The following is a 17,327-nucleotide window of genomic DNA, read 5'->3' on the forward strand; positions in this document are numbered from 1 at the left end:
GTAAGTCAAAATGTTATTTATTTTAGTTTTTATTTTTGTTTTTTCATCACAATCCAGATATAAATTATTTTGATTAATGGCAAATTTGCCCAAATGGTCAAGTTTTTGATTGAGTGGATACTTATATAGCAATTTAAATAAAAACTATATTTTATTATTTTGAAGAAATTTTATTTTATTATTTAAAAAACCATTAAAATAGTAAATTATTTTTTAAGTGAGTTACTTTTATAAAAGTGAGTCAAAAAGCGAAGTAGTGAGTCATTATTTGACAAGTGAGTTTTAAAAGTGAGAGGTGAGTTAATAGCCTTCAGTTACTTAACAGGGTATATAATTAACTAATGGCTATTAACTCACCTCTCACTTTTAAAACTCACTTGTCAAATAATGACTCACTACTTCGCTTTTTGACTCACTTTTATAAAAGTAACTCACTTAAAAAATAATTTACTATTTTAATGGTTTTTTAAATAATAAAATAAAATTTCTTCAAAATAATAAAATATAGTTTTTATTTAAATTGCTATATAAGTATCCACTCAATCAAAAACTTGACCATTTGGGCAAATTTGCCATTAATCAAAATAATTTATATCTGGATTGTGATGAAAAAACAAAAATAAAAACTAAAATAAATAACATTTTGACTTACTTAAATTATTTTTGTTATTAAATTAAAGTTTTCATAAATGAAAAAAAATATAAAAAATCGATTAATCGATTTAAAAAAAATACTCTTTGCGTTCAATAATTATATCGTTGTCAACACGAAAGATATCGCCATACAAATTCAACGAAGTGAATGTGTTGTTATACATTTGAATTTATTATATTACAATTTTAAAATTTGTATCATTTTTGTTTTGAACAGTCAATAAAAAATTAAATAAATAATAAATGAGTTATTTAACCAAAGATATTTGAATTAAACGAACAATATTTTAAAGTAAAAACATTGAATAATATAAAACCAAAATGATAAAAATGTTTTTCGTCATCAAGAACAATTACATACGTTTGTCATAACCCAAACAACTGGTTTAATTGTTTATTAATTACAACAATACATACAATAAAAATACGAATAACAAAGACACATTATCAATAAAGTACACTTTAACTACAAACACAACTTAATATATAAAAATTTAATCATGTAAAATGTTATGATGTCGGAATAATAACTTATTAGAGTATATGATGAACACGACATTAAACAGCTGAGTAATGTTTATAACCAAAATATCATGTAAATTTTAACAACAACACAAACAATGAAAATAATTAATTAGGTTGTATTGATTAATTTCTATGATGAAATTATTTTAATTACGTTAATTATTAAAAATGTGATTTAAAAAATGAAGTCGATTAACATATGTATAGTTTTACACATTTAAAGTTGTCTCTAAGTTGTATACCTTTTAATTAATTGGAAAAAACAAAGTTGGTGCATTACAAAACCTTTAAATGTGTAAATAAAAATAAACATTTGTGTTAATTTTTTTTATTGATATTTTTTTGATAAAATATTAAGAGATAGATAATTTAATTCTGATTGGAGCTTATGTTTAATAATTGTGACATTTTGTTTGTTCAATGAAAAATCTTTAAGAATTTGTCATAGTATACTACTTTTTTTTTAATTATGTCATTGCATCGTTATTCACAAATATAATACAGCAACTTATGTTAACAATTATAGACAAGTGTTATTTATTGTTTTATTTTTACTTAATTATCATAATATTTTTTTCATCTCACAACACACAAAATGAAACCATTGTATTTCTTTAACATCACAACAATTATCAAAGTAAAATAAAAACAAATTTAATTATTACTTGTTGACGATTTTATAAAAAAGATTCATAAAAAATTACTGTTTACTTTCACACTTTTATGAAAAATATAATACAATTTAAATAAAACATTAAAACTTTTAAACATGTAACTTCATACTAACAACGAAAATGATTCCACTAAATTAAATAATATGTATCTGTTTGGGCATAATAGTATTTTGGATAAAAATATAAACACATATATATATTAAATATATTAAATTTGTTGCCCAATAGTTTATAACAAAATTGTACAACAACTCAAAATGATTTAATTTGAATTGATAAATGTAAATTTTGTCAAATTTTTAATATTGTTGTTTTGGATACTATTTGTACCAAATAAATTTTTTCTTTACCATTTATTTTATTTTCTATTTTTCGAGTATTATAAATATAGTTAATTATGGTTTATTTTTTAAATAAATTTTACAAACTTTATATAGTTGTTGAACTATGGATATACTAAACATAGTTTTTTTTGATGAGTATAGTTTTTTTATAGTAAAACGACGAATATTTAATTTTAAATAGTTAAAGTGAGTTACTTTATGCCAAGGTGAGTTAATAGCCATAACTATAAGATATTTAAGTTACTTTTCAACTCTGAGTTATTTTATACTTATTAGTTTTAATAAACTACTATCTATCATATTATTTTAAATTTATATTTTTTGGAAAAAAATGTATTATAATATAAGTTAAAAGATAACTAAATAATAATACAGTAAATTAATACCACAACATTGAATTACAAGAAGTGATGAATTTATGCTATTTAAACTGTAAAACAAAACATTGAATACCTCGAATGAGTGTCTCATTAGACCGCTATTCAATGATGATAGTATCAAAGTACTTTGATAGTATCAATGACTTTTTGACACTCATTAAAGTATGTAAAAAATACTTAGAAATTCCATCCATGTTCCATTACAACCCAGTATCAATTAATAATGATAACAAAAAATTGTTTCCTAATGTGGAGACTCTGCATCTCTACGTTAATGGTGACTGGTTTCATGATGGATATTTTCAATATTCAGTTGACTATCCCTGTCCCATAAAAACAATAATAAAGATAAGAAAAAATAAGCGAGTGATGTGTAAAGCAATCACGTATTCATCTGATGACATCTATCATAATATACCTTACACCGAAGCAACTTATTTCATCCATGACACTTTTGCTGGTCGATACAGAGCTATTGCTGAAATGGATTGCTCAAAAGTTATATATTTTGGTTCATCTTGCTTTTTGCATAATCATATATTATCAAGAATCACATTATCTTCCAATTTACATGAAATACCAAAAAACTGCTTTTATGAATGTACATCCCTTCAAAGTCTTAATTTGGAACATGTCCACTCTTTTGGGTATAAATGTTTTGAGAATTGTAAGAGCCTTTCTGCATTAACACTGAGCGACTACATTACACAAGTCGAAGAAGGCACATTTGAAAATCTATTTGCAATCAAAAGTGTATGTGCAAACAAATTAAAAGAACTTCCATGTTACATCAACGCTTCATATACAAAAGCTTTTGAAGGAATTAAACACAAAATTGTCACGAGTGATACGGATGTTCGTAATGGTATTTCACTGACATTTTTAACAAATAGAATTGACCATGGGGCGTTTAGTAGAATTTCAGGTCTTTCGAATGTCGACATCCCCACTACAGTGACGTACATTGGTAGTGCATTTTATGATAGTGACTTAAAACGATTGGATTTATCATTTGTTGAACAGTTTAGAATGGGCTCTATTCCAAAAATCACTGCAATTACTACAAACTCGAAAATAGACATATATTGTCTTCATGACTGTGAGACACTTAAGAAAATAGATTCATATGGTTCAAATTACATCAATGGAAATGTGGCATGTTGGATGAAAAGTCTTTTGGAGGGTAAAAACATTCAAGTGAAAAATTATTGTTACTCAAGAAAAGATTACAAAATCTTTGATGGGATCATTCCAGAATATGCAAATTCAATTGACTCTTGTATTGTGTTTGGTGACAGTAATCATTGCAGTATCATCTTTCCACAAAATTTGAACTTTATACCACATCCATATTTCTTTAACAATAATATCAAGAAAATTATACTGCCAAAGTTGTTTATACCAAGAGACCGGTTTTCTTTTGAACAAATGGAAGCAATCAATTTGGAAGAAATCGCACTTAACCCTGCGGGGTATTTCTATTTCAAAAATAACGTGTCACTCACTTCAGTAACTTTTCTCGATAAAACAATTCATCAACATCTGATGTTCAAACAGTGCAGTAAACTCGTTACCATCACCGTTGAAAATACACCAGAAAATTACACATTTAATGATACTATGGAAATATCCGTTTTTAAATACCTCAAAGATCAATACAAATGCAGCGGAGATGTCATTTTAGAACAGGAGGAGCCTCTTGTTGATGGAGTTCTTCATGTTCTAGAAGGAGTCACCTTAATTAAAAGTCATTGTTATCTCAATGATATGGACTTAAAAGAAATATGGATGAGTACCACTGTTCAAAGAGTTGAGAATCAAGCATTTCTGAATTGTTCAAATTTGAAATTGGTCAAACTTCAACCTCGAAAAGTAAAGATACACAAAAAGGCGTTCAAACAGGCGAATAAAGACATTGCTTTTGTTGTGATTCAAAATAATTGATTCTTTATAATTTTAGACCATCAATTTGATTACTTTAAAATTTAATTATAATTCTTATTACTTCAACTATTCGATTTTTTATTTGTAGAGTTTTCTATGAAAAAAACTTTTTAAATATAACAAAGTCAATGAAAACAATGGAGAAGATACTATTAAAAGACGGAACAAATATTCAGTTTTTAATAACACATAATCCAGAAAACAATATCAACTGGGAGTCTTACCATATTAAAGATCATCACACACCGGATTTCATACGATATATCATCAGAAATGGCTCGAGATTACTTTTTGAAAACACTTATAGACCAATCAACAACTCAAAATGTGTGAATTTTTTAACCACTCAAACTTCGTGTGACTCTCCATCTGACATGCAAATTATTGAATTCCTCAATAGTAAATACAATTTTTATAATTTAGAGATCGACAAAATCAACACAATACGATTTGGTGCAATTTATGCAAATCCAGACGAATGCAACTCATCACAGTGGATGACCATTCTCGACGTTTCAAACTCGTTCATTGAAAGAATGAACAACGACAAAAACTATGTGGTAATTGACACCAAATACAAAGACAAAATGTCTAAGTTACAAGACACGATGCTCTTTGACGAAGAGGTGTTCACGTTTCTCTTCGCTTCGGAGTATCTTCCGCCACTCGCTACGAACGGACAACCCAATACACTCTAATTCATTTATACTTCGTACTTCCTTTTAAGCACTTCCGACCGCTTCTTGATCTCTTCGATCTTATGTAATGTATCTTTAATTGTTTCACAGAGTTTCGCAAAGTCCTCATCGGGGTATATCAGCAATGTGGTGTCTATACATTAAATCACTCTTTCCATTTCAACGTAACAAACTAAGAGTTGTGTCTTTGTCGAAGTAAAGTCCGAGTTTAGACAAGTCGGTACGCTCCATGAGGAGTTGGAACCGTGAATAAACTCCAGGAGCTAGACTATCAAGTATCGCGTTGCTTCCGACGTGGTCTTCTTGGACTTCTTTCTTTGTCAACAGCGTCTGCGACAAGAACAATTTTGCTTGAGGGAGGCTAACGACATTTTCGATGAGTTGTTGCATCCCATCTTCCTTTCGTTGTTCTTCAAATCCTTAGTGTTATTGATTGGAACACTTTAATAAACTACATGGTGATACAAACTTCTATCGAATGGGAAAAAGTCGTAGGGGTGGATAAAAGAGTTAGCAGGGTATTTCTCCGTAAATCTGTTTTGCGAGAGTTTCATTGCGATTTGGAGATACCTCTCAATAACAGCGTCTACCGATAATCTGAATTCGTTGTATACCACAAGTCGATCGTGAACAACTTCCCAACACATTCCGTATTGTTTGACATATTCCATCATTGAGTCTGTTGTCGCGCGGGTCCATTCTTTGTGTTGTAAATATTTGTCGTACTCCTCAGTCGTGTACATTTCAATAGTATTGATCTCGAGGTAGTGGTGTTGGGTTTCATTCTGCTTTGAAGACAAGCCAATACCACTCGGTAGTGTTGTGTTGAATGAGGGGAGCGTTGGCTTACCTATTGACATACATTTTCAAGTTGTTTTATTTCTAGTTAATACTATTGTATTAAAATATTATTAAGTTGTTATTTATTATAACTTTTTTATAATTAAAATTACTATATTTTATAATATAATTATGGTTTTATATATAGTTTTGTTTTATTTATCTTTTCACATTTATAACAGGGTTAATAAATAATATTTATTTTTCCAAAAAACACATAAAAAAATGGAAAATAATATTATAAAAAATTTGTTAAAAAATATAATTTTTATCATAATTTTTAAATAATTAAACAATAATAGTATTATTAAACAATAAAACAATTGAAAAATAAAGACTTTCTATTATTTTTGAAAAATTTAAATTAATTTAATACTTATAATAGTTTAAGTTTCTTTTGAAAAAACAGCATAAATAAATTTTACTAAAAATTTAGTTTTTTTCAATTTGAGTTTATTATTTGGTTCTTTCATTTGTATTACAAATTGTAAACGAATAACTTAGTTAAGCCACAAAGTGATATAAAAAATTATGCAATAATTCAATTTTTAAATCAATTATTGTTGATTCTCCCAAAAATTAATCAATAATTGATACCTATAAAGAACACAAAAATCTTCTAACAACAAATAATCACAAAAACAAACGAAACTATAGTAATGGTTATATTTGTAATAATATTAACTATAATGAAAATGATGGAATCAAGCGACTTATAAACTCGGAATTTCAGATTGGATTGAATGGATGACACTTACACTCCGCAGAAAAAAAGTCGGTTGTTGGACAACATGTCGCCACAAACTCCAAGCAGATCGATAGAACGACGTCCACTTAATTTGTTATACCGGTCTAAAACATTCAACCCACACACAACGGGAGTCATGTCGACAGACAGACGCGACGGAGTGAAGCTAATCGAATATGTCGAGGCTGCTACTGTCCCACCTGTGAATGGAACTTTAACAGTAGAAGTTGTCTTCACACACGTGTACATTGCGTTTTGTCAAGAAGTGGTTAGTACACTTGGCTCGCCGATGAAGGTTCATGACACTGTCGCATTCAAATTTTGTGTTGAAGATACGCCTTCCTTTTCAATGAAAAATTACGAGATTACATTCCACCCCGGGAGAGAATTGACTTCGAGGATCTACCCGATCATGTTCAACAAAGATTCATTGACAAAGTTCGTGGACATTTTAACAAAAATGAATATAACAATGGAGAACGGACTTGTGAGATATGAGAAGAAGAGGATGCCAGTCGTATTTGACATAACGAAGTATATGGGGCAACTCAAGTTCGATAATCAACTCATCAAACGCAATAACTGGATCAAACAAATCAAAGCAGATTACACCGAAACCGTCACAAGAAACACAACGTGGAACATCATGTCGGATCGTCGTGTGAGAAAAGGGTTGTTTTATCGGGGCGTCGACGACGATTTCAGAGGAGAAGCGTGGACCAAGTGTCTTGGCGTCGATATAACAAAGGACGACTATGAAAAAATAACACAGCAAATACCGTTGTTACTACCTGGGCAAATTACAAACAACAAAAAATTGGCAGTTGCGTTTAAACAACTTGGGAAGGATATTACACGAACATACATATCGACGTATTGCTCGGAACGGTGGGGTGGTGATACTAAAGAGATCAAAAAGGTGATTGAGAGGCTGATGAAATGTTGGATTCTATACAACCAAGACGGTGGGTATCAACAAGGGATGAGCGACTTGTTGGTTGGCATCATGGAGTATTCAAAAGAGGAACACGTCGTCTTTGGACTCTTTGTGAAGATCATAGAAATGATGTCGACAGTCTTTTTCGATGCGGAGCATTTCGACAGATACATCTACCCGATTATCAAATCACTCGACAAGGAATTGTATGGATATTTCAAAATGTTGCAAATTGGGTATTCGTTCATGTCTAAGTGGGTGGTCGTGTTATTCAGAAGAGATTTTTCACACGACAAGTGTGCCCGGATATGGGACGCCATATTCGCGTTCCCAGAAAATAAGTTACACTACTTCATTGCGGCTTGTATGTTGGAACAACACCGAGACGTCATTTTGTCGACTCGATTCGACCTTGATGATATATCAATTTTCTTCCAGAGTCTCGAGGGTAAATTTGATGATAATGTGTTCATCGATGCGGATATTGCTTCAAGTAATTTCCGAATGGACGCGAGTGATAACGACCAGATCCTTGTCTTTTCTTGATATTGATTGTTGTGGAACAAATATTCGGTGTTGTTATTAATTTACTATTTACTTTCTATGATTTAATAGTTGTAAGTCACATCTCAAGTTTGTTTAATTTGTAAATAGAAGTTAGTAATTTCTAATTAAATAAAATTATTATTTTCAGAATCTAATAATTATACTATAAATATAATATTTAATACTATATAATATAACTTCCAAAATATGTCAACAAACACGGATAAATGTAGTCAACTGATTCCCACAACATCGGGACATTAAAATGAAAAACGAGTAACAAAAGACTTAAAAAATTATTATTATTATTAACAAAGTCAGTTGATGCAACTTCGAGGTAATTAAAATACCAGTCAAATATGATTCAAAAACAATAAAAAAGTGAAGTCTTTCAGTGAGATAATAGAAACACTCAGTTATTCAGTCCACTTTCCCCAGACTTGAAATTTTCCGACAATACTTCTTCTGCGTAATCCTGTGATGAGTCGACCTGTGAGAAAGTAGGTGGGTGTTGGCTTTGTGGTGGGACAAATTCGCTTGTACTTTCGTCGTCGCTGTAAGTCGAGGAGTCGTCGTCTGTCTCGTCTTTTTCGTTCTTAGCGAGGGTTAACGCGTCCTTCACATTGCCATTAGTTTTTTGAAGGTAATTTTTGGCTTTATGGAACTTGATTCCTTTGTTAAGCATTTGGATCAGCTTGTCCGCCTCTTTTGTGATATCATTTTTGATCAAATACACAACGATAGAACCGCCCTTTATGTCCATTTCCTTAAACGTCTTCTCCTCGTTGAGTTCCGTCTCGTTGTAAAACAACACTATGTTTGACATATCCGTCATCCCCTTCGGCGCAATTTGCTTCTTAATTGTTTTGATTTTGTCGTTCACCTCAAAGTCGATTAACACGGGCGAGTGTCGGTTGTTTTTGAGTGTCAGCAATGGCATGGAAGTATCTTTGTTTCCTTTTAAAGTTCAAGTTCTTGACAAATTATAAGCACTGAGGAAACCCATATTGAATTAGTTTTTTTACTATTATAAAACAGACTCTCCTCTTGTGAGTATCAAACTGGAATCATTAAATCAGTTGTTGTTTAAATGCATACACATTCTTCTGTTTCATGTAATTGCACTCTTCAAGAATAGCATCTTTGTTCGTGTTCATGATCAACCCGTCACATACAATCGTATCGATCACCCATAATGCGTCATCAATCCTGGAAATAATCTATTGGTTATTCTATGGTAAACCATATAATGTGGGGGATTCAAGAGGAGGGTACAACAACAAACATCAATTTCACAAGCATTGTCAAATAACACATCATATATCTGGATCAGAAAATGAATAAACTCGTATAAGGCTAATTCATTTTCGTCCTCATCAAAGCCAATTATTACAAAGATCGACGCAAATCGACGCATCACAAATCGATGATCGCGACATTCATGAACGACATTCTATTTGTCAGCTCAATAGTAAGAGATCAAAAAATACAAACAGTTTGCTCAGCGGCGGTGATGCACTTCCGATATATTTCATTGGAGAGATTGGTCTTGTCTTTTTGGAGTTCGTTGTCGTAAAATCGAGAAAGCCTGACTTGGCCTGTCCTGTTGATAATCAGGATGTACTTCAGCATCTGCTTTTTAAGTTCCAAAACTGCAAAAAATCAATTATTCTGTGGGAACTGCGACACAAGTGCGGGTGCAAAAAGAATCAACTTTCGGATCAGCAGCGCAACAATCCCAATGAACATAAAGAGGCAACACAAAAATCCCTCCGCAAACTCGGAATGTAATAATGAATACCCGGAGAAATGCGCAAACGTTCCAATAAAGAAGATTAGCATAAAGCCAATTCCAACATTAAAGAGCTTTTTCGATATTGGTCCTTCTTCAGTTGTTGGAGTGTTAAGTGATTCTGTTGGAGCTTGTTCAATGTGGTCAGCCTCAGGCTTCACTTCTTCAATCGGTTTCTCTTTGATTTCAGAGCATTCACCTGTGATAAATCCCATGCGGTTTGAGTCGTTTGCTAATATGCGTTGTTTTCTCCTCTCTGCTGCGCTCAGCTTTTTGGCCTCTGGTTGGATGGGTTGACCCTCTCCATTTTCCTTTGTCAATTGTTCCATTCCGCTTTTTCTGATCTTTTCATCTCATTTTTTTCAATTTGCTTTTAATATATAATAAATATAGTTACTTTAGTTATACAATTTGGTATATGAATAATCATAAAAAAGTTATCAAAAAATTAGTAATTATAATTAATCAATAGTATTAGTATAACAAAAACGCAAAAAAGTTCAGTTATTGATGATTTTAGCGTATAACAAAAACACGACGATGATCGAACTCGCTAAACATGCAACGATGATGTTTTTGTTTTGTTCCGCAGCGGGGTTTACCGTGTAATAAACTTCCAAGTTATCTGCAAAGTTTTTGAAGTCGACGCCGTCCATCTCCATCTTCACTACAGTCTTCTTGAAAATTGTTGCAAAAGCGCTTTGTTGTTCCACAGTATTATTTTCAAATGTTCTTTTAATAAATGAGATGGTATTTACGTTGCTTCCTTCCGGCAACACAACCTCGAACACTCCTTTTTTGACGATTCCTTCAATCTCAATCTTCATTGGCGTCAACAGTCTCATTTTCTCTCCTGACGTAGCGATGATGTTTTTGAGAGGAAAGTGATAATTAACTTCAAAAGAAGTTTTCCATCCGCCAAGGAGAGGATATCGTGTTGGCAGAATGAGCGTATGGCCATACATTTCCGAAGTTGTAATAAGACCTGTTGTATCTCGGTACTCCAAATCAGACGCATCTTTCTCAACTGGGATCTGGATATTATAGAACGTCATCTCGTTAGGTATAGCGTTCCTATCGAACTCTCCCTTGAGTTTTGCGCCGGTGTTCTTGAAGTCCTCGATTTCCATATGGACGTGCACATTCTCCTTCTCGATTGTCATCACCTTCTTGACTGAACCGATGACGATAGGTGTCAATTGTGTCTTATAGTGGAAGACGAGATACGTGAAACCGGTGCTTTCGATTGGTCCATACTTAAACCTCTGAGAGCCTTCTGAGACTGGGGATGGGAACAATGAAATTTTGTAGATGTTGTTCTTGTTAATGAATGAGGTGCACTTCATGTTGGTGGCGAGGGGACACATGTGTGTAGTGAAGAGTAACTTGTAGTCGTCGTTTAATGTCTTTTCAGAGGGGTAATTGGTCACCCCAGTGATGTGGAAGTATTCACAGTTGAATGTGTTACGGTTGGAGTCTTGAAGGGATACAGTAACCGTCACCACTGAATCAGTAACAACAGACTTAATGATCTCTTTGTCATGTTGGACACAGGTCAGTTGGGAGATCTGGGTCGACTCATTGAGTGGGAGGGAAAATGAAAAGTCGGTGGGGCCGTCCGTCTCGACGTTGAACCGCATCGTGCGAATTGGGAGCGGGTTGAAGTGAAGATTCACCTCGACGTTGCTGGCAACTATGCGTGACGTGGCAGTGAAAATGAGAAACGAGAGAAGGATGGCACAAAATTTCATCGTTTACATTTTCAGTTCCACCTTCTTTGGACTAGTACTATTGAGGTACTATACTTTAATATAATGACCTATCCATTTTTTTGTATTTTGGAATCTCTTATATCAATTCACACTACACAATATACAACTTCTAAATGAAAAGCGAATTCTTCTTCTTTTTCAAGCAGTGATTATCGTCATTTAACTCTTTCAAGTCTCCAAAATCACAGTTCTTAAGAAATCAATGGTATTAACTTTTATAAGAGCATTTTTAATTATAAATATAATATCGATTGTAATGTGAAATGGAGTACCACTTGTGATATTTGTTTCTTATGTTTTGTGCCTTATTTCATTTATCAACAGCTTGTTAATGTTGTCTTTAAGTTGTTTATTGGAGAAATACGACAACAATCACTTTTTGAATAAATGTTATTATTAAACTGTTATGGTTTTTTATAGCTTTATTATTATTTCATTTTAATATAATAAAATTAATTTAAATATAGTTTTTTTATTAACTTAATATCCAAATTATATTAAAACAATAATTAATAATAAAGTTATAATAGGGTAAAAACTAATGGGGCTTTGTAAACTGTATTATTATTTATAATAATTTAACCATATTTGTATGTATTTTGAAATTGTGTGGAATCCAGAATGTTAGAAACATATTTAGTTAAATATAATATATGTTTAAAAAACCTCTTTTCTTTTCTGCTTTTCTAAACAATGTTGAGGTCGACTTTGTTTTAGTGTAAAACAATAATGAAAATTTAACATTTTTATTACAGATTATTAATAAAACTAATTAATTGGTTAACTAAAGGCATCATTGCATTGTTTATTTTTTTTTTTTCATCGAACTTAAGGGATTGTCAAAAATAGCATTTACAGAACACACGACAAAAATCTTTATTTTTCTGACACACAAAAATAGAATCTAATATCATTTATAAACTATAATTTATAGTAAAAAATAAACATGTTTTTTTTTCTTCTTGTTATACCGCAAAAAGAAAATTTTGTAATACGATAGTTTTACAAAAATATTTGTTGGTAAAAACAACCATTAAATGTAATAAAAGTAACCATTGAAAAGAAAAAAAAATATGTCACATATAGAATGTCTGAAATTGCCGAATAACCAAAAATCTCAGCCAAAAAGAGACAGCTTGCTGGATTGAGAAGTGCGGAACAACGACAACACACCATATTGTTATAAGAGGAAGGGTGTATAAAAGGGCATAATCTAGACTAAAAATATATATAATGGAAAAGGGGGTTGAAGCATTCAAACGCTTATCAAAAAACAAAGCACTTTATCGGTTACTTTATGACGTCTGCGTTGTGACGTTTATTACTGTTGTGACGTCAGAACACATGATCACACACTCTTACTCATTTGGGAGAATGTGCAGATTCTGGACGATGTGGAGTTGTTGGTCGTGCCTTCTTTATTTCTTTGTTGCGTTCTGTAAACAGGTTGCTTTGTTGTTGTTCCCAGTAGTTAAGAAAACACCACGTTCGATGGTCATGAGCGTTTTGGTCGACGCAGTCCAACAAACGGCTGTTGTGCTCTGTTTGTGCGTCACTGGAATGTTTTGGTATTTGTATTTCAAGTCACCGTCTGCCGTCTTTAGAGTCGACGACGGATGGCAGCCAAGTCTGATGGAAGAATTATTCGTCACACACTTTGAGCACTCGTTCCCACTTCTCTTTTTGTTGGTCGACTGCTTTGTATTCGCGCAGGGGAATAAGAGAGTTGTGTTGCACTACAAAGCATCAAAGTACATTCCACTCTGTGCGTTTTGCTCTTATTCTGCTTTAGCTCTTCATGATTTCTTCAGATATCAAATCAGACCATACCCATTTATGGACAAATGGAATTTGACACCCATTCTGCTGATGCTCATTGCTGTAGCATCACTCATCCAATTTGTTTTGAATCCCGTTGCGTATTACATTAGAAAAAGCCTCTTTTAGTAAATTACTGTTTCTTGTGTATTATATGGGTTATTTATTATAAATTGAGATATTAATTATAAAAAAGGAATTATTTAATATATTATAATATATTATAATTATATAATTTACAACAACAATTTTTACTAATAAATTTTTACTATAATTAATTAAGAAATACAATAAATTATAGTAAAATAACAATAAAAAATATCAACAGATATTTTTCAGTTTAGTTAAACAGAAACTAATAAGAACTAACAAAACACACCTAGGTAAGTCTTGTCCCCTTCCACATTATACTGAACTATTTCCAAGTATTTTCAAAATATAATAACACTAAAACGGTTTTATGAGCTTGAACGAACAATAAGTTAACGATTAAACAAAAAGAAATAAATCAAAGACACACAATTATTCGTCATCTTCTTCACCTTCTTCCTCTTCAGCACTCCCATCCTTTTTCTCTTCATATTTCTTCATTTCAGTCTTCCAAGTTTCTTTGGCTTTATCAGCCTTGTCTTGATATGGCTTTTTGTCTTCTTCGCCCATGGCTTTCCAGTTTTCGCCAGCCTTCTTGGCTACTTCTGTAACTTTCATGTCTGGGAACTTCTCTTTAATCTCGGCTCTATGCTCATTAAGATAGAGCATATAGGCGGTCTGTGGTTTCTTGGGCTTGTTTGGGTCTTTCGTCTTTTTCTCCTTCTTTGGTTTTTTCTCGACTTTTGCTTTGTTCGTCTTGGCGGGCTTTCCAGCTGTCTTTGGCATTTCCTTTGTTTTTTGATCAGCGTACCCTTTATATCCCCCTCTCTTTTTTCTTCCATAAAAACCTTGGACCATTTCGCTTCTCCAAGTTTTTGTCTTTTGAACGCTTTTTCTCTTTTCACTCATTAGGACACTTTCCCTCTTTTTATCTTTCAGAAATGCTATTTCCTCTCCTATTGCTGGCTGTGTATTTTGGTTTTTTCTCATTTTCTGTTCTTCATGAAAAAAACACAGGGTTACCATGCAGTTTGTTTTGACATGACTGAAAAAAGGTTTGCAGAAAACTAGAAAATTGCAGTGGAAAATAAAAAATACAGACAATATCGGCAAGCTTTTACCAAAAAGATATGTGGAAAACAAGGGACTCTCTCTTTTCTTGTCATTTTTGTGATCAGGAATGATGGAGCAAGATCATTCGAAAAGTTTTCTCATTAAAAAACAGTTCTGATATTCAAGTTCATTTTCAATGGAGATCAAATAATTAAATAATAATATATATACTATTTGTATATGGTTTGAAAGTTGGATGTTCCCATTAATGTGCTTTTTTTAATGCATTTTTCACAAACTCTCGTCATTTTTACATGCTTGAATTCTCAAAAATGTGTCCCTGTACTAGACTTCTCTTCCAAAGAAAAAAATAAGAGGGGAATTAACTTATAAAAGAAAAGAAACTAAAAAATTTGGTTTTGAACTGCGGACAAGGCAAAAACGATAATCACAATTCTCAAAGGAAAAAATGGGTCGTCTAAAACAACTCTCTTTCTACCAATTTCCAGAATTTTTATTAGGTAAGTTTATTATACCGTCTGGTTTAATGTCAAAGCTATTTGCAAAACTCAACGTTTCACTAACGTCTTCCCATTTTTTCAGTCTTAACAGCCCCACAGAGAATAAACATCTTCCTGTTCTTGGTTTGATTCAACGTGATCGTACCAAACATTTTTGAAAAATCATAATAACACTCGGTTCAACATTTTTATACTTCTTAACAAATAACATTTTAAATAACACTTTTTTAAATTCAAAAATTCAAATATCATATCTCAGCTGCACATAACTAAGTCGCACGTGGAGCACCATGAAACCCGTTTAGCACTTCATGGAAGTAAAGTCCCCTTTTAAGAAAAAAATGACAAAAATTTTGTGAAGAGTTGTACGAAGTGAACCTTTTTCCAGTAACACAAGAAACACTTTTCTCCTGTACAATCCTAAGTTTGCAATATTGAGTTTTGCGCTACCTTTGAAAAGACTTGGTTCTACTTGATCAGAGCAATTAAGTAAATATTTATTATAAATTATAGCATTCAATTCTTCCAAATATAGATAGAACACAACTCTTTTACCATACTAAAACTATATAATAATTATAGCAAAACTATACCATATAGTATATTTAATGTAAAAATACGACGTGGTATTGGCAAACCCTTTTATTTGCACGAATTTGAAACACTTAAAGAAATAGATGGAGAGCCGCAAACATGGCCTTGAAGGCGACATTTTGGTCCCCGAATTAAAGAAACGAGTGATTGACATGACCTGCGAACCTCCAGAAACCAAGGAGAAATATAAACCCTGTGTAATTGAAATGGGTGCCCTTCCAAGGTCATCGGATCTTTTAGCTTCGCGCTTCCTGATCAACGACAGTAAGATTGCCGGGAAGTGTGGAGACACATTAGTCTTCAAACAAATATCTGACGTAGTCGACTACATGAATTATGCTATTGGCATTCGAAAGAAGGGAACTACTGATTTGACGATATTGCCGGTGGAGCACTACACTTTAAAACAACAAATTAAATCGGACGAACCGGAAGAATTTGCGGACCAAGGGTCTTTCGCCGCTAAGAAATTGGAATTGAATATCAACTTTGGGACATCACGTCCTCGCATCAATACGATGTTAAGGAATATGATGAACAAGGCTGTTGGTACACATGATATAGTCAGAGAGGATGTCACCTTACCAGAATCCGGTCGACTTGTATTAAACCCTATCGACTACCCAGACCTTCCTTTCTTCAATCCATCAACTACAGTAGTAGAAGAGGTATATCCCATCGATCATATATTCTCTGCTGATGAATTGGAATACTTCAATGCTTACTCGAAGGAGGCGAGAAATAAGTTGAAAGGAAGTGATATGGTCGTTGCTTCAGAAACCCTTGAGAAGATCAAGAAGACTAAATTTGGGAATTACTATGGACCTTTACTCACTTCAATGGATAAGAAAAGACTCCCAAAAGTACTCGGCTTGTTGGAAGCTTATAGAATACTTTATTTACTCGCAACACGCGCTAAAACACTTAGGTTCAATAAGAACTACGTAAATTTGGCAAGTGCAGAGGATCTCAGCCAAGACATTCTCGTCTCTTTGGCAGACAAATATTACGAGAAGGTCCTCGACGAGAAGACTGACCAAGTAACTTACGACCTCACTAATCTCCTCAAGACTAAATTGGTCAACACTGCTATCGTCCTCGCTTTAAACGTCACAGGATTCACTCTCTCGTCTGAAATGGCAAAACTTATCGCAGTCGATTTCCAAGTCTCAAACATGGCCATAATCTCTCACTTGTCACGTGTCGGCTGTAAAGGTTCTTTCATAACCCAAGATGGAAAGAAAGATAACACTTTCGTTCTTAATGCCCCATTGAACATCCCATCCCTCACTAAGAAAAACAAGAAGAAATAATAATTACAATTTTGGATTGGTTATTCATTATTATATATTTATAATAATTTTATAATAATTTTATTACTATAATTAATTTAATTT

General features: G+C 32.6%; 11 protein-coding genes across 11 annotated transcripts; 5 read left to right on the forward strand and 6 right to left on the reverse strand.

Annotated features, from left to right (window-relative positions):
• Nucleotides 1-2,655: 2,655 nt before the first annotated feature.
• Nucleotides 2,656-4,521, forward strand: EIN_153110 (hypothetical protein; the record flags this gene model as incomplete). Its single annotated transcript, XM_004258027.1, has 1 exon — nucleotides 2,656-4,521. The coding sequence occupies one exon, from the start codon at nucleotides 2,656-2,658 to the stop codon at nucleotides 4,519-4,521; it is 1,866 nt and encodes a 621-aa protein (XP_004258075.1).
• Nucleotides 4,522-4,649: 128 nt separating this feature from the next.
• On the forward strand, nucleotides 4,650-5,287 carry EIN_153120 (hypothetical protein; the record flags this gene model as incomplete). The annotated part of the gene is made up of 2 exons (XM_004258028.1): nucleotides 4,650-5,116; nucleotides 5,146-5,287. The coding sequence occupies 2 exons, from the start codon at nucleotides 4,650-4,652 to the stop codon at nucleotides 5,285-5,287; spliced, it is 609 nt and encodes a 202-aa protein (XP_004258076.1).
• Nucleotides 5,288-5,378: 91 nt separating this feature from the next.
• On the reverse strand, nucleotides 5,379-6,079 carry EIN_153130 (hypothetical protein; the record flags this gene model as incomplete). Its single annotated transcript, XM_004258029.1, has 2 exons — nucleotides 5,379-5,638; nucleotides 5,689-6,079. 2 exons carry the CDS (start codon nucleotides 6,077-6,079, stop codon nucleotides 5,379-5,381), a joined length of 651 nt encoding a protein of 216 aa, XP_004258077.1.
• Nucleotides 6,080-6,802: 723 nt separating this feature from the next.
• On the forward strand, nucleotides 6,803-8,290 carry EIN_153140 (hypothetical protein; the record flags this gene model as incomplete). The annotated part of the gene is made up of 1 exon (XM_004258030.1): nucleotides 6,803-8,290. The coding sequence occupies one exon, from the start codon at nucleotides 6,803-6,805 to the stop codon at nucleotides 8,288-8,290; it is 1,488 nt and encodes a 495-aa protein (XP_004258078.1).
• Nucleotides 8,291-8,702: 412 nt separating this feature from the next.
• EIN_153150 (hypothetical protein) lies at nucleotides 8,703-9,230 on the reverse strand (the record flags this gene model as incomplete). Its single annotated transcript, XM_004258031.1, has 1 exon — nucleotides 8,703-9,230. One exon carries the CDS (start codon nucleotides 9,228-9,230, stop codon nucleotides 8,703-8,705), a length of 528 nt encoding a protein of 175 aa, XP_004258079.1.
• Nucleotides 9,231-9,360: 130 nt separating this feature from the next.
• Nucleotides 9,361-9,922, reverse strand: EIN_153160 (AP-4 complex subunit sigma-1, putative; the record flags this gene model as incomplete). Its single annotated transcript, XM_004258032.1, has 3 exons — nucleotides 9,361-9,510; nucleotides 9,576-9,743; nucleotides 9,785-9,922. The coding sequence occupies 3 exons, from the start codon at nucleotides 9,920-9,922 to the stop codon at nucleotides 9,361-9,363; spliced, it is 456 nt and encodes a 151-aa protein (XP_004258080.1).
• A 30-nt stretch (nucleotides 9,923-9,952) lies between these two features.
• On the reverse strand, nucleotides 9,953-10,411 carry EIN_153170 (hypothetical protein; the record flags this gene model as incomplete). Its single annotated transcript, XM_004258033.1, has 1 exon — nucleotides 9,953-10,411. One exon carries the CDS (start codon nucleotides 10,409-10,411, stop codon nucleotides 9,953-9,955), a length of 459 nt encoding a protein of 152 aa, XP_004258081.1.
• A 171-nt stretch (nucleotides 10,412-10,582) lies between these two features.
• On the reverse strand, nucleotides 10,583-11,833 carry EIN_153180 (hypothetical protein; the record flags this gene model as incomplete). Its single annotated transcript, XM_004258034.1, has 1 exon — nucleotides 10,583-11,833. The coding sequence occupies one exon, from the start codon at nucleotides 11,831-11,833 to the stop codon at nucleotides 10,583-10,585; it is 1,251 nt and encodes a 416-aa protein (XP_004258082.1).
• A 1,254-nt stretch (nucleotides 11,834-13,087) lies between these two features.
• EIN_153190 (hypothetical protein) lies at nucleotides 13,088-13,801 on the forward strand (the record flags this gene model as incomplete). The annotated part of the gene is made up of 1 exon (XM_004258035.1): nucleotides 13,088-13,801. One exon carries the CDS (start codon nucleotides 13,088-13,090, stop codon nucleotides 13,799-13,801), a length of 714 nt encoding a protein of 237 aa, XP_004258083.1.
• A 393-nt stretch (nucleotides 13,802-14,194) lies between these two features.
• Nucleotides 14,195-14,752, reverse strand: EIN_153200 (hypothetical protein; the record flags this gene model as incomplete). Its single annotated transcript, XM_004258036.1, has 1 exon — nucleotides 14,195-14,752. One exon carries the CDS (start codon nucleotides 14,750-14,752, stop codon nucleotides 14,195-14,197), a length of 558 nt encoding a protein of 185 aa, XP_004258084.1.
• Nucleotides 14,753-16,013: 1,261 nt separating this feature from the next.
• Nucleotides 16,014-17,243, forward strand: EIN_153210 (hypothetical protein; the record flags this gene model as incomplete). The annotated part of the gene is made up of 1 exon (XM_004258037.1): nucleotides 16,014-17,243. One exon carries the CDS (start codon nucleotides 16,014-16,016, stop codon nucleotides 17,241-17,243), a length of 1,230 nt encoding a protein of 409 aa, XP_004258085.1.
• Nucleotides 17,244-17,327: the final 84 nt, after the last annotated feature.

The sequence above is a fragment of the Entamoeba invadens genome, assembly GCF_000330505.1.
Source record: "Entamoeba invadens IP1 unplaced genomic scaffold scaff_1105074726367, whole genome shotgun sequence".
NCBI classification, from domain to species: domain Eukaryota; phylum Evosea; order Mastigamoebida; family Endamoebidae; genus Entamoeba; species Entamoeba invadens.